This window comes from Symphodus melops, assembly GCF_947650265.1.
Source record: "Symphodus melops genome assembly, chromosome: 2".
Lineage (NCBI taxonomy): Eukaryota > Metazoa > Chordata > Actinopteri > Labriformes > Labridae > Symphodus > Symphodus melops.
Window position 1 is genome coordinate 12,924,893 of NC_136692.1, and position 15,148 is coordinate 12,940,040.

Genomic DNA, 15,148 nt, shown 5'->3' on the forward strand with positions numbered 1-15,148 from the left:
GAGAGGAAACGTGCAAGGGTGCAGAAGAAGGGAGACAAGGAACTGTGAATTCAGGTGGTAAAGAGACAGGATATGATTGGGAAAGGTTAAATGATGAGTTATGCACAATATGTGTGCGTGTGCGTGTGTGTGTGTGTGTGTGTGTGCTTGGGTGTGGGTGAGTGTGTCTGACAGCGTGACTACAGGTTTGTTTGAATAATTAAACAGGAAGACAGGTTTCTCTGCTGGAGAATCACTGTCTTCATACACACATTCTAACACCTCTAACACACACACACACACACAGGCCTCTATGCAAAGTAACAAGTGTGATTTTGATGTCTGCCTGCATTTGTGATATTAAGTATATTATAAAAATGTGTGTTGGGAGCTATTGTGACTATCTGGCCTGTTGAAATGACACAATTTAAGGATAGTGATAAAAGAAAATGAAGCGATGAAAGGGATATGTGAGTCCATTTCATTGTCCCTCGTGGACAAAAGCTCCTTCTGTGAAAAAGACTGAAGCAACAGGTCCACATTTTTCACATTTATAGTTTTCTATGCAATAATTACAAGCTAAGATTGATGTTGCTTTCAGATCAAATATAATGTAGTCTAATCTTCTGGATAAATGAGACCCCTATAAGATTATTCCTTTTGTACCCAGATCTTAAAAAAAAAAGATTTTCATAATTTAGCTCACAGCCAATACCTTTTCTTTAGTGTTATTCAAAGTGCATTGGTCCAAACACTCTAATGTCGATTTGTCATTTTTACAAATGTTAAAGTGAATCTTAGGGCTGCTCAACTTTACATTTTATAATTAGCCAAATCAGATCTCTTAAAACCTACAGAAAGTTTTCAAATGAATAGTTTCAGCAATAAATGTAGTTTTTTTAATCACGTTTTCCTTAAAGGAAGAATGGGTGACTTTTTGATTCAGTAGATGTCCCCCCTTGAGCACTAGCATTAAACCAAAACAGACTGCTGTTTGGCGTCACCTCTGCTATTCTGAAAGCTATCCACACACCTCTAACATATCTTATGAATTAGAACACACCAGCACCATCAAGCACAGGCAGTGGACACAATTATATTTTGCTCAAGCTGCAATTACCTGTGTCCTGCATTCTTGTGTTAGCTGGCTAATGTTAGCACACTCTGGACATACATTACTACATTATGACCATGATGTAAACACACTCACATGAAATACAAATAAGCAGTGATTGGACTATGTTATACTTCTTTTTTCTAGTCCTTGACTAAAACAGCTTTATACTCAAGACCGTCCTGTCAATGTAAACATGACACTGAGGTATACACTGCTCCGACACTAATAGAGCTGATAGACTCACCCTTTTCACTCATTGTAGATAGTCATGACTTAGAGAGACGTTTACAATTGGACATACTTGAAATTTGCTGTATTAATGTGTATAATATAACATTCTTCCTTGAAGATCAAAACCAAGTAAGCTTTTCTCAAGTCTTTCACTCGACCCGAGCTGTCTGTGGCTCTCTGCGTCAGTTATTTTGTTCCTGTCATTAAAAAGTGTTCAAAAAAGGTAGATTGTGTGTGCAAACTTCAATCACATTAGATGTTTTTCATACACAGTATTTGCTCTAGTTCATATTTTGAGGATGCTAAATGAGTAAGATATTTAAAATGAACCCTGGCCATGTTTACAGTGGGACATTGTGCCGAAAGATTAGTATTTTTTTCCTAACTTTTTGTAAGAAAGATAAAGATGCACTGTCCCTTTATTTTTCTGTTACACATTTAGTCTTTTGATTTTATTCAAAATTAATTACTTTCAGTATATGTTTGAAATGTTCTTATCAGTGGACAGCAAAATGTAACCACATATTTGTATGGTTTGCCATTTACAGAAAGATAAAGAAGCTATTTCATTATTTATAGTTGTAATTCTGATGATTATCAGACAAAAAAAAAAAAACTAATTTCGAGAGAGGACTTTAACGTGTCTGATGTGTTTCTTTAAATCATGTGCTTACTGACATGTTTGTTCAGAACACTCTTTGGCACTAGTAGTGCACTCTCTTTTCATGTTTCCGATTTGCCACTACTGACCTAGATTCTCCGGAAAGCTGAAATGATTTGTATGCATAACAAATCTGCTAAAGCCGAGAACTCCATTTCAAAAGGTTTAATATGAAGACATGGAAAGCAACTTGTTCACATTTTCTGTTCGTATTGTCTCAAGTTGTTCAGAAAGCTCAAAGCACCTCAGACAAATAACATAAGAGACAAGCCATCCTCTCCATAAGAACTGGAGCGCCACAAAAAATGGAACGACAACAACTTAGATATTTGCAGCAGCAGTTATTGAATGCTTAATTTTCTAAACAAATACTGATACAAATTAACTGAAAAGAGTTCAAAATACAAAGCTTTTTTTAAATTTATGTCAGCATATTATTTTCATGCTATGATCAGAGGTGTCGTTACATTCTTTGAGTAACATCATATAATATATTTCCGTGACTATTTAAAAATTATGACCAGGAGTTCAGTCACTTTAACATGTCTATGAAATCATCTAAAGCTCAGAGAGAAAAGTCATGTCTGGATGTCTTTTTGCTCTTAGGTTACATGGTAAAAACTATTATTTTATGATTACAGGAAAAGTCTGAGGTGCTAAAAAGTGGACTTAAAAACAGAACATTTCTGATAATAAGAATCCCTAAGAAAATCTCCTTCTTTTTTCTTGAGGTTGTTGATGGAATCTGCTTGGTTAGACAGAACGCTTGTTGGCATTTTGCTCCCTGCATTAAAGAGCATTTCCCTGCATTTCAGTTTACTTTTTCTCTTAAAGAAGCAACTTACTTTAATCAACAAATGTAAATAAATCTCAGTTAGCCAAAAGCAGTTTACAGTTGATGTCCGTTTGCTAGATTTTGTTTGGCATTTGAGAATTAAAATCAATATTGTACTTAAAAGGAATAGGAATAACATGAATTTTTAATGCCACAAATATGTCTGAAATAGCTGCTATTGAGGGACATGCTGCAAAATACTATCATGATAATTCTGCCAAGTGATTGACAGTCTGTGCAAATGGCACATAGAACTGGTTACTATGGTTACATGAGCTCAGTTATAGTGTTTTGCCTAGAAATTATCATAAATAAACATGAACCCTGCTCCAAGGACAGCATCAGAGACACATTATTATAATGCTGTCAGACCAACAAAGAATGAGAATATATAAATCTGAAATATAAGGATGCAAATTTAAATATATGATACAATTGGGCAGTTTAGAGAAATAACTGTATGGTCAAAGATGAAAATGTGTTTTTAGCAAGCGTTTGGACATTCAACAAAGATGGGTTTGTTTAGGGTTGAGGGACACCTTGTTTCAGGCAGCTACTACATCAGAATATGTGATTAAATAGACATGGTTTTGGGTCAGACTGGGAGCTTTATTAAATAATGCCGTGATCCAGAATTCATGTTGGAAAGGGAGGATAATCTTGTGAGAAAGTGGAAATGGAATAATTTTTGTCAAGTGGATATGGTGGTCATATCTGAAGTTTTTGTCCGGTGTCATGTGGCTCTCTGATGGTGACACAGATATCTGCAGTCATTGATTCATCTGCCTCAGGAAGGGCGGGGGGTGGGGGGGGAAGGTTGGTTCTTGTTCTAATCCAAGATAGATCGTTTGGGATGGTGGTTAGATGTGCAAATAAACACACACATGCAGAGGAGAGTGATGTCAGTTGCAGAGTGTAAACAGAAACAGCAGAGCTACCAATCAGCATGCCGCTCTTTAGCAAATTACAGGGAAAATTAGAGTGTGAGAGCAGGATGAAGGGATGAAGTCCAGATAGAGCTGCAGGGAGAGGGAGAAGCTTTTCCCCAGATTACAGAACAGCTACAGATTATGGCCTGTGGATTAAGAGGGTTTGACCAAAAAAAAAAAAAAGTAGATGCAGAGGGACAAACAAGCAGCTTTTTTTCTGAGTGTGTATGTGTTGGTTTTTGTGTGCTTCTCTTTCCTGCTGTCTAAAATCTTTATCTTTGTGAGGGTTCTTTCAAAGTCAAGGTTATTACCAAAACACTGATGCACACATTTACATAACAATTTACAAAAGATTACTCCAACAATCTTACTATATAGGCTACTGGCATGACAATGGCGTCAATGTTTCAACAAATTCACAGAAGGAGAGCAGGAAATAACTAATGATTTCTCGTATGATCTATTTCTTATGATCTAATTCTACTAATCTCAAAGGGAAATTGCTAACTGATTCCACTATTACAATTCAGTTCCAAGTCTTTTCTTTGTCTAATCTCCAGACATAACTTTCTCCCATTCACAAAAATGATACAAGAAATGATAAGTTATCCCATTAATGCATTGCGTATAACAAGAACGGGAATCTTTCACCAGTCGGGCATCACAATTTATTACCTATTACAAAATGACTAAATTCTCAAGCAGTCATGTATTGTGTTAAATTGTTTAATGTATGTCACTAACAGCAAATACATAAAAGAAAGTATAATAAGTAATTCATATGAGATCAAATAAATCATCATGTGATGATGCCATACAATATTGCGCTAGCTTAGAATTTAACGTTAGCCAGAGCAAAACAGACAGGGGTGTGTCCAGAGGGGTGACATGGGTTCCCCTTTAAATTTGATCTAAAAACCTTGCATTGTGCTCTTTTTTTCTTAACATATAAATGTAGCACATATTACTTGGTTTGTGCTTTAAATTGTGAATAAATACTTTGCACATCTATTTCACAAGACAGGTGCACAGCAGCCTAATACACACTGTCTTACATGCAATTAACTAACTGACATTGCCAATTAATTTTTTTTTTTAAGTTAGTGTGCCAGAGTTGGCATGGAATTTTTTAAGTATTTTAAATAGATTATGTAAATTACCGTAACCTTGTGTTATAAAGTATATTGGTTCACATAATTGGTTAAGTTAGAAAGACTCAATAATTTATGTGCATGTATTTGTGTGTGTTTGCACATAAAACTTTAGGCCACGCCTGCCCAAGTAAACAAGCAAGAGTGAACAAGTTAAAAGCAAAATATTGTGATGCTGGATGGTTTCGGGGTTATGTCGCACTCCGTAAAGAAGCTATAATATATATCTGTGTCTTTGAATCCAACCTTGGCCCTTTGCTGCATGTCATGCCCGACTCTCTCCTCCCAATATACGCTGTCTCTCGTCACTTTCCTATACAGTAAAGGCAAAAAACTCCCAGAAAAGTATATATTTTTATTTTCATCGTAAAAAGAAGGCTTTCTTTAACAGTCTTCAGGATGTCAGTAGTGGCTTTTAGTTTAGCGTATTGTTAATGTAAAATAAAAGTATTAATGTCTAAAGTAATCAGTCACTGAATTAAGACAAGCCTATATTACCGCTCATATCAAGTACTTTTTTTTTAATGCAATTCAGACTATAGTCTTCTCTTCCAAATATTATACCGTTTTATATAGGACTTCTGATAAGTTTCCCAGTGCGACTTTCTTTGTCTTCTTTTGTTTTCACTTCTCATTTACCTCTGTTCCTGTTGTTGTTTTGTTGTAGTTGGAGTCAGGAAATGGTCAAGTCTAGCCCGTGACTTCCAGCAGGGAATAAGATATGAAACTATGCAAGGCAAAGTATATAATTTATTCAATGCAAAATGAAAAGACTGTTTTTAATGAGTATGTTTCTCCTTGTCTTGTTTTAGAACTCCTCGGAGCGGCAAAGCGGGTGAACGTCAACATCCAGGATGCAGACGGGTGAGGAACTGCTAGTTTGAAAAAAAATATATATATATTTTTGTACAGATGCACATTTCCATTATTTTCCTGCCTTTCTTTCTACTATTTTTACACATTTATATTTTTAGCTGCATGTGTAAATAAGCAACTGTTTTCTATTATATCATGTATTAGTTTAACACCCCTGTAAGTTTTGATTATGCTGACATCCAGTAGTTTAACAGAAAGTAATAATAAATATTAAAAAGAAATCTTTATATAAATCAAAATATTTTGCAACTAAATACAAAATAAAATAGTATTGTGGTTTGAAACACTGTAAAGCGAGGGGTCAAATAGTACTGAGGTCAAGGGTGCCTGCCTTGGGGCTAAGGATTGCCTGAAGGATTGGCTGTGCTTACCGATACACAGTATGTCAATGAGAAATCAATCAGATAACATGAAAGGGGTTACATACAGATGGAACTATACTGACTATACTTAACTCTTGAAATTAAGTTGGCTTAAAGCTCATTTTTATCTGTTCAGCCCACAACTTCACAACTTAACATCACATTTTCATCACCTTTGCATTTCAAAACCTTCCTATACTTCCGCTATTTTATGGAGCATATTTCTACCTCAAAGTTGATTAACATGAAATGGTTGGTTTTGTAAAGTTTGGCAAAATCTCAAATTCAAAAAAGTTTAGTAAAAACATAACGGGGTGAGTTATGTTAATATCTAAATGTGGATATTTTCTCTCCCACAGGACTCGAGTCCTTGTCTTGTGAGTGGTAGTGCTTAATAGTCTGATTAATCCACTGTGTTTGGTTTTTCCAAATGTCACTAAGAGCTGTTGCACTGAGGGTTTGATATTACTGCTGATGGCTTTACAGTGGAGTAAGATTAGATGAAGATACAAAAGGCTAACATGTGTACCACGTTTGGGATATGACAGCGCATTCGTATTTGGCAATTTGGGAATAAAAACCGCCTGACATTTTGAAGTTAAATTGATAATGTTGGTAGTAACACAGCCCAAAGATCACCCATTTCTTTACAAGCTTATAAAACTTAAAAAGTACCTTACACCCCTTGAAATTATTGTCTTGACCACCTGCCAGTGGTTTAACTTTTCATCTTGTTGTTGTGATTTACAGGCATACTGAAGGACCCTATTATGTCACTGTTAGGTGGCCTTGAGCATATCCAAAACTTGTTCTAGGCTTCATCCAAACTAACAGAAGCAGGCAGAATGATGATATCCTTCGGAGATTAATATATTATAAAGCACGTAATTTTATCAGCTAATGTCTATCTCTGAAATATGCCGTCATCTAAATCTGTAACTACCTCAAAGGAATGCCAACATTTCCCAGCTTTTAATTGTCTCATAAATGTCCCATAAAATCTCTGAATGAACAACTATGGATTTTGGCTATATTTAGACTCGTGATTGGTTTAAGCTTTTTACATGTGCACATGCTTGGTTTGCGATTGTGTTGCATTTGGCTCCATCAGATAACAAAGATCTTTTTATTATGTTGATTGGAATCAGATAATTGGACTCAGCTCCTTGTGTAATGACTGATGATTCGTTGATTTGACTCCAGGGCCTGGCCCTTATATTCACCAGGGATCCATTAGACACGTACACACACACAGACATGCTGTGTTCACGCTTTGCTCTGGGGTTGAGAGATTGCTTATTAATGGAAGTAGGTCATTTGCCCCCTCCTGCCGCTCACACAGAGCTGAGAGGAGGAGCTGCACTACGCTGGAGATTATTTCAGCAAAGTTATGCTCTGCTTTTACACCCCATCCGTGAATATGTGTATTTTTATAAATATTCTGTGTCTTTGTGAAGGTTGTCGTCCCTGCATCATGCTGCTCTGAGTGGAAACAAGGAGCTCATCTCTCTTCTGCTGGAGGCCCAGGCAGCAGTGGATATTAAAGACCACAAAGGTAAAAAAAAAATACATACAAAATATGATTGTTCTTAAAACTTACTAAACTGTCATAAAAAAGGAAACAAAGCACACAAATCTTAGCAAGATGATAAAACAATCACAACAGGAGACAGACTCCTGGTTTTCTATGTGACCAATAACACCATCTTATATAACAAAAGGTGAGCAGTTGGAAATAAACACCACTGTAGTATTCTGTGTTTATGAGTAGTGACAGATTTGTGTGCACAGCAAACAATAGACAATGGAAGAGAAGTGTTTCATGGTTGCAGGACTGAGAGCCAAGAGGAAGCAGAGCAGCAAATATCTACAGCACATTCTGCCAAATCCCAGAAGAAGAAGAAATCCCAGGGCAGATGGGAGATATAATTCCTACAGAAAGTAGGCTATACTGTCTCCATACCCCCAGTCAGTCATGCTCAGTGTGGCTCTAGATTGAGGTTTACAACTGGCAGGCATCCTCACTAGGTGGTCTCGCTTCCTTAACTGATTTACTGTGGAGGTGAAAGTGAATCTTAACAGACTATTGCTCCAGCAGTTGTAAATGAGGATTGGGGTTGAGTTTAAAGGCCCAGACAAACCAAAGAGGTCGTTGACCGTTAGTCCTAGTTGGACTGTTGGTGAGCGGCCGTCGCTCTAGTTTTTGCTGTGTGTTCACAAAAAGACCAAAGGACGACAACGGCAGTGCTATTTTAACTTGTCATCAGACATTTTATTTTTAATTAGTAGGCTACATATTACAGTTGTGTGAAAATGCTCTTCTCGTATCATAACAATGGACTACTGCCGCCTGCTGGTGTGGAGAGTTATTCCCTCTTGCGCATGCACAGAATGTATGTTGTGGTTGGCCGTAGGCTGTAGTCTTTGTGTTCTTGTGTGTTTGGTGTGTAACTTCTGATGTAAAGCGACAACATAGGGGGCATTCGTCGCTAGTAATTCTTTGCCGTCTGCTACACTGTAGGTGTGTCGGGGCCTGACACCTTAAGTGTTGCTTTAAGATTTATTTGGAAGAAAAATCCCTGTACAGTACCTGCTAATCTCAGAACAACACCTGTACAAAAATAGTTTATTGCTGGTGATGGCCCTCACTAATTAAGAAGCTCAAAAGCCAGACTTTTCCCTTAGGAGTTCTAGGAGCTCTAGACTTGTGTAACTGGTGATTGAAAGAAACATGGAAATGTAAGAGATAATAAACTGTGTTTTTCCATTGTAGATATGAAGATGTTGTTGCGACTTGATGATAAAAAGTAGGATGCGATAAAAATATGCAAAAATATCAGTAGAAAATGCTCCCTGCTCCAACTTGATACCAATTTCCTCACGGTAAAATCAAAACACATTTAACACCAACGAAACATGGCCAGAAGCTTGAGTTGGCAAAATTAGGTGATTGTTGCACAAATCATGAACTGCAGACTTTTTAAAAAGGTATGCTTCTTGGGATCACTGATGGAAATCTGAAGAAACCACAACTGGATCATAAGAAAAAAATAGATATTAAAAGTGAAAAACAAAAAGAGTAAATATTAGACTTTGAATTTGTTAGCCTGCTTAAGACATTCGTCTAAATGACTTATAATGTTGCACTTTGTCTTTTATTAGTTAGCTTTAGTTTGTACTTTTGAGAATAATCAATCTTTTAAGAATGACAGAAACAGTCTCTCCTTCTTAAACATGTGGATCCTTGTAAAGCCCATCTACAAACGGGCTACAAAGTGAACAAAGTCAATTTAAGGTCATTTAACGTCTGCGTTTGCTAACCTGTCCAGAAAATACTTCAAAGAAAAGAAAGCAAACAACTTTATGTCAGGAAGATCTGCCAGGATACTCAAGGGTCATGGTTGAGGTCATTTCCAAATGGGAAATCCCATTTCAGTGATGATAATCACATTTCTGTTTTTTTTAAGTTCACGTAAAGTCAAAATAACAACCTTGTGACTTGCTCCTGATTCTTTGTTATCTGTGGCTACAGAGCTTTTAGAAAAACATTTCATGAGTACAGTTGTTTGCCAAATTAAACACTATATCAACATTCACGTAGGAAATATGAATCACAATATCTCACAATGGACTGTCCAGTATTTCAGGATGAATAATCCCATTGATCATGGGACAGAAAATCCTGCAAAAGAACTTCCTGATTTGTTTGTTTTATTGTGCCAATTCAAACAAGTTTGAGGTCCGCTCTTCTATGGAGGGTCTGTGAGTCTGCTGCCTGCAAATCATTTTCCATCACATCTCTTCATATTCTGAGGCTTTAGCTTCTGTATCTCAAACAGCCACTGCTCCTCTTCATCCTGCCAGCACCACTCTTCTGAGTCAGGACTCCCTCATAGCAGCCAGGCCTGCAGGGCCTCTTTATTTAACTACACAATGTGGCTCATCGCTGGTATCAAGTCTGGGGGTCTTGGGCTTCTGCCATGAAAAATATGCTCATTGCTCCTTGCAGCAATGGCAAAAAAAGTGACGTTTAATGTCTTGAGTTAGAGGCTTCTAAAACTTCTCCAATGTAGATTTTTCGTCCTAAACTAAAATAAACTTATGTTTGTTTCCTGGAAGTCTTGAGGTTTGGGCTGCAATCCTGCATTTCTGAGGTTCTCTGAGGACTTGTTAGACCACTTAAAGGGGATTTTGCCCTGTGTCTGAAGCCGTTTGTCTCGAACGTCCCATGAGTGCTTCCACAAACAATATGGTCAAAAGGTCACAAAGACGTCAACAGCAATAAGATTGCATGTCCAGGATATGCGAAAGGATACTGAGAGTGCAAAAACAAAAGTGCTGCTACAGTGAAACTGAATTGTTTAGAAAAAAAAAGTCCCTCACATCAGGCTGCAATTTGGGCTTGTAATCTCTGTCAAGTGATCTACAAATTGCTGTCTTGATTAGTCCGTCTATCAATTTATTCAAAGATTGTCAGAAAATAGCAATAAAGGTCCATCAATGTTTCCTAGGGCTGATGGAGTCTTAAAAAATGTCTACATTTATGTCAAACCACCAGCGCAGAAGGGAGGGATTTTAGTTGACATCACTACGAGACACACAAATTACGACTTGAAAAGACGAAAGGGTTAATTTTGCTTTAACACCCACTGCTTATCCCTGTAGTTGCTGATTAATTTTGTGTCATTTGACTACTTGTTTCAGCTCCAACATACAAATATTTTTAAATCTTACATTCTAGGTCAACCCTCTTTTTATTGATTTTTACAGCTTAAGTGTCAAGTAAGTAAGTGAATTAAGTAATTGAGTTTATTATATAACTTTTGAATGTATTCAGGGTCAACCATGTTTGGCTGCTGGATGGCCATCAGCAAATGACTGTCTATAAAAATCATAATCACAGAGTGTATGGCTTTGCATGCATTCGTCTATCTTTATACTCTCTTGTTTCTCTGCGTGCATGTGCTGGTGGTGTCTTGTATATCTATGTTTTATTGTTCTGTCATCGTTGGGTGTGCGTTTTTGTGTGTTTGTCGATACGTGTGTTCTGTGTAGGGATGCGTCCTCTGCATTATGCTGCATGGCAGGGGAAGACTGAGCCAATGAAAATGCTGCTGAAGGCAGGCTCGTCTGTCAACGGACAGTCAGACGAAGGACAGATCCCCCTCCACCTTTCATCTCAGCATGGACACTATGATGGGGTAACGGTGTTTGTGTGTATAGTTGCTGTGTGTGTGTGTGTGTGTGTGTGTGTGTGTGTGTGTGTATAGTTGTGTGTGTGTGTGTGTGTTTTTGTGAGGTGTGTTTATCTGTTGTGTGCCTGATGATGCATTCATGATTTGTGGTTATTCGAGGCTAGGAAATTCAGAAGTAGCAGTAAAAATTGTGTGCCTGTGTGTGCATGTATTTTCGTGTGTGTTGCAGTCAGAGATGTTGCTACAACACCAGTCCAACCCATGTATCTCAGACGCAGCTGGGAAAACACCACTGGACCTGGCCTGTGAATTTGGCCGAGTTGGAGTGAGTTCACTTTACATTAAACCAATACCAACTCACAGATGTATTTTCTATGTTCTCATATAACCCTGTTTAACTTATTAATGATTGGAAAACCACACATCCGGTAGCTCTGGATATATTCACAATGTTAGGGAAAAAAAGGATTGTTTTTGTTGGTTTTTCCATCCTTAATGTTGCACATGTTTGTGTTTTTTCCTAATTTGCTTGTGTGTTGTCTTATTACATATTTTGTAAACCAGATTAATGAAGGTCAGGAAAATGTATACATCAAAGAATAACTTCAATTGCATGCACTGAACTCATAATTATAAATAAGCATAGACACTTTACAACAGTTAAACAATAAGGGGTACACATTTAGAGCCTGAGGTTTCCAGAAATGTTGGCAAGCAGAGGAGTAGTAGTCAGCAGAAAACCATTGTTACGTGCAGCAGCATAGGTCCAATATGTTCTGAGTTAAGGTCCAAAACTTTTCAGAAAGTGTCCACTGGGGAGTTGAGCATACATGGGCTCCATCAACAGGGACTAAACTCAATTATAAAAATGTGCCACAGCTATAAATGTCTCTGTTTTTTTTACATGAACCTGACATGTGTCTCTTTTTTTAAGGTGGTCCAGCTCCTGCTTAGCAGTAACATGTGTGCAGCCATGCTGGAACCCAAACCATCTGACCCCAATGGAGTGTCGCCTCTGCATCTCGCTGCTAAGAACGGACACATTGATGTTATACGGTCAGAAAAATACCTGTCTTTGTCACCCTGCATCTGTCAGTCCTAGTTGTTCCCAAACCTGTTCTATTTATCTGTCAGTCCCTTTTATATGACCAGATTAAGATTCTATTTTACAAATCAGTTTGGATGTAAAAGATTTTCATGTCTGCATAGTTTTTTGTCCATTTAAAGTCCCCTGAAACATTTCCATTGAAACACTTGGTATGGATTTGCATGAATGTGGATGTGTTTGTATTGATTTTTGTTACTTTACCATTATTTTATTATTTCATGTAAGTACCTTGATGTATAGAGGTGAATTGTTACTTTGTGTTGCAGGTTGCTCATTCAGGCTGGTATTGATATAAACAGACAGTCTGAGTCTGGCACAGCGCTACATCAGGCGGCCCTCTGTGGGAAGACAGAGGTAGTACGCCTGCTGCTAGATGTAAGACCATCTGCCTGTCTCTCTTTCTATTTGTCCAATGTGTTTACAAAAGCAATTGTTGTTAAAGCTGCCTCCCTCTTCTCATCCGAGCAAGTTTACACCTCAGCACTTGGCTCTCATCCCAGGGATGTGTGTGATGAAGCCTGTGGGATATGTCTGCTTGTTATATAAAAACTGTAACAGACTGGCTAGCAGCCTCACTGTCGTGCAATCACCAAACCAGCTCTGCTTTGTTTTTCATTTTCAACCACCCTGTCACCTTGGATTATTATTTATTGTTCTCTCTTTGAAAGTAACTGAATAAATGCTGAATTGAAGTGCAAACATTGACACACCTATTATTTCCTTTTTCATGTACTATTAAAATACATTTCAGAATAGGCACCATTAGACTTATCTGTACTTTTAAGGCCTTAGTGTTTAGTTTGTATGAAATGGTATTGTTACTTTATACGTTGCAAATTTATCATTTCTATACTAATCTTAAAAATTCAAAATCCATCAAAAAACAAAATAAACTTTAGGAAAACAGGCTCCTTTTTTTTTTTTTTTTTTTCAACGGATAAAATTTCAAACAAATGTCAGACACTGATGTAGATTAAAACAACCACAACTATAAAGTGACAGTGTGGTGGTTCTACAAATACTTTAATAAAGGATCGGTATGTTTCTTTCACCATAGTGAACCTTATTTTCATGTGCATGCAGAAGCAGCATACTCACAACAAATGCAACAAGCACACACGTAGCCTACACTAAGGGAGACTGACACAAAATGCGCAGTTTATCTCTGTTATGAACACTATGTGACACAATGTCACACTGCAGCTTCAGTCACTTTTTCCTCTCCACTTCCCTCCAGAGTGGCATCAGTGCAGGAGTAAGAAACACTCTGAGTCAAACTGCCTTGGACATTGTTAACCAATTCACCACCACGCAGGCCAGCCGAGAGATCAAACAACTGCTGAGAGGTGAGTACATGAGTTGAAACACAACTTTGATGGAGTTACATTGTCAAGGGCCTGAAAATCTCTGCTGTGTTCAGGTCCATTACTTGATTTGACCCATCCCACTGTTTTCTCACGATATAAACTCTTGTGTTGTAGATGCTTCAGCTGCAATGCAGGTGCGTGCCCTGAAGGATTATTGCAACAACTATGACCTTACCAGCCTCAACATCAAAGCTGGGGACATTATCACGGTAAAAAAAATGTAGACATTAATCGGTAAAAAAAAGAGTTGTCCTCATATAAAATGGCACATTTCTCAGCATGTACTTAAACTGCCACACATCTGTCTGTAAAAATGGAAGTAAACCCTTAAACCTTTCACAGAGTGTTCACTTAATGGTGATTTACATCAAAAGATCACATTATTAAAATGGATGGATTTAAATTAGTTCTATGATATAAGCTATCACAAAAGTCTACGTCTGTTGGCTGACTTTAAAGTGAAACCGCTGCATAAAGTAACTGACAAAGCTAACATTAGACAAAATATGATCTGTTTAGACTGAAGAAAAAACAGATTAATGATCTTTAGCTGCTTCATTTTATACGACAATTGAACATTGATCCAAAAATTATATTTTTGTTTTCAATATAAATCAAGCAGTTATCAATTATCAATCACTTTAACATATACCTCAAAATACCCTTTTGTTTACTTAACGTGTGTGTGTTTGTTGTTTGACAGGTTTTAGAGCAGCACTCTGACGGTCGATGGAAAGGTTGTATTCACGACAATCGCACAGGCAATGACCGTGTTGGTTACTTCCCCTCTAACATGGTGGAAGTCATCAAGAGGGCAGGTGACCACCCGCATCACAGCTGTGTGTCTGTGTGTGTGTGTGTGTGTGTGTGTGTGTGTGTGTTTGTGGGGGGATGCTTTGTGTGTGTGTGTGTGTGTGTGTGTGTGCGCGCGTGCCTGTATGTGAGTTCAGCAACTGTTCTGTAGCTAAAGCTGACCATTAGTTGTAGCTAGCTGCAGCAGTATGGGCCTCTTTAGGTAGTCCATCCATTTCTCCCAATCTGTCAATCATCTCTGAAATACTGCCCCCTACTGACCCTCCTCTCTTCCTTTATATTTCTGCTCCCTCTGTCACCCTCCCCTAGTCTATGAACCTCATATCCCACCTTCTCTGCAAGCTTGTGATGCTTGTTTTCATATTGTTTGTTTGCTTTGTTGCTGTGGTGATATTATATTTTGAGAGAAATCTTCCCTGTGGATCTGTGGATGTATTTATTTGTCATTTTTGATTTAAGCAATTATTGTTTTTACATTATTAAGATTTGTTTTGTTTCAAGTTGACTGATCAGTTATTACTGTT

General features: G+C 37.6%; 1 protein-coding gene across 5 annotated transcripts in view; it reads left to right on the forward strand.

Moving 5' to 3' along the window:
* Positions 1–15,148, forward strand: part of LOC306819669 (uncharacterized protein) — a 31,884-nt gene that overhangs the window by 2,199 nt on the left and 14,537 nt on the right. For 4 of the 5 annotated variants that reach the window (XM_079337103.1, XM_079337104.1, XM_079337105.1 and 1 more), the window contains exons 2-10: positions 5,716–5,767; positions 7,599–7,696; positions 11,197–11,342; positions 11,566–11,661; positions 12,271–12,392; positions 12,711–12,819; positions 13,682–13,790; positions 13,926–14,020; positions 14,515–14,629. In XM_079337103.1, the coding sequence (XP_079193229.1) occupies positions 5,716–5,767; positions 7,599–7,696; positions 11,197–11,342; positions 11,566–11,661; positions 12,271–12,392; positions 12,711–12,819; positions 13,682–13,790; positions 13,926–14,020; positions 14,515–14,629 (942 nt within the window). Of the gene's footprint in view, positions 1–5,715; positions 5,768–7,598; positions 7,697–11,196; positions 11,343–11,565; positions 11,662–12,270; positions 12,393–12,710; positions 12,820–13,681; positions 13,791–13,925; positions 14,021–14,514; positions 14,630–15,148 lie in introns of those variants that run through there. The other variant, XM_079337107.1, reaches the window with a different exon arrangement.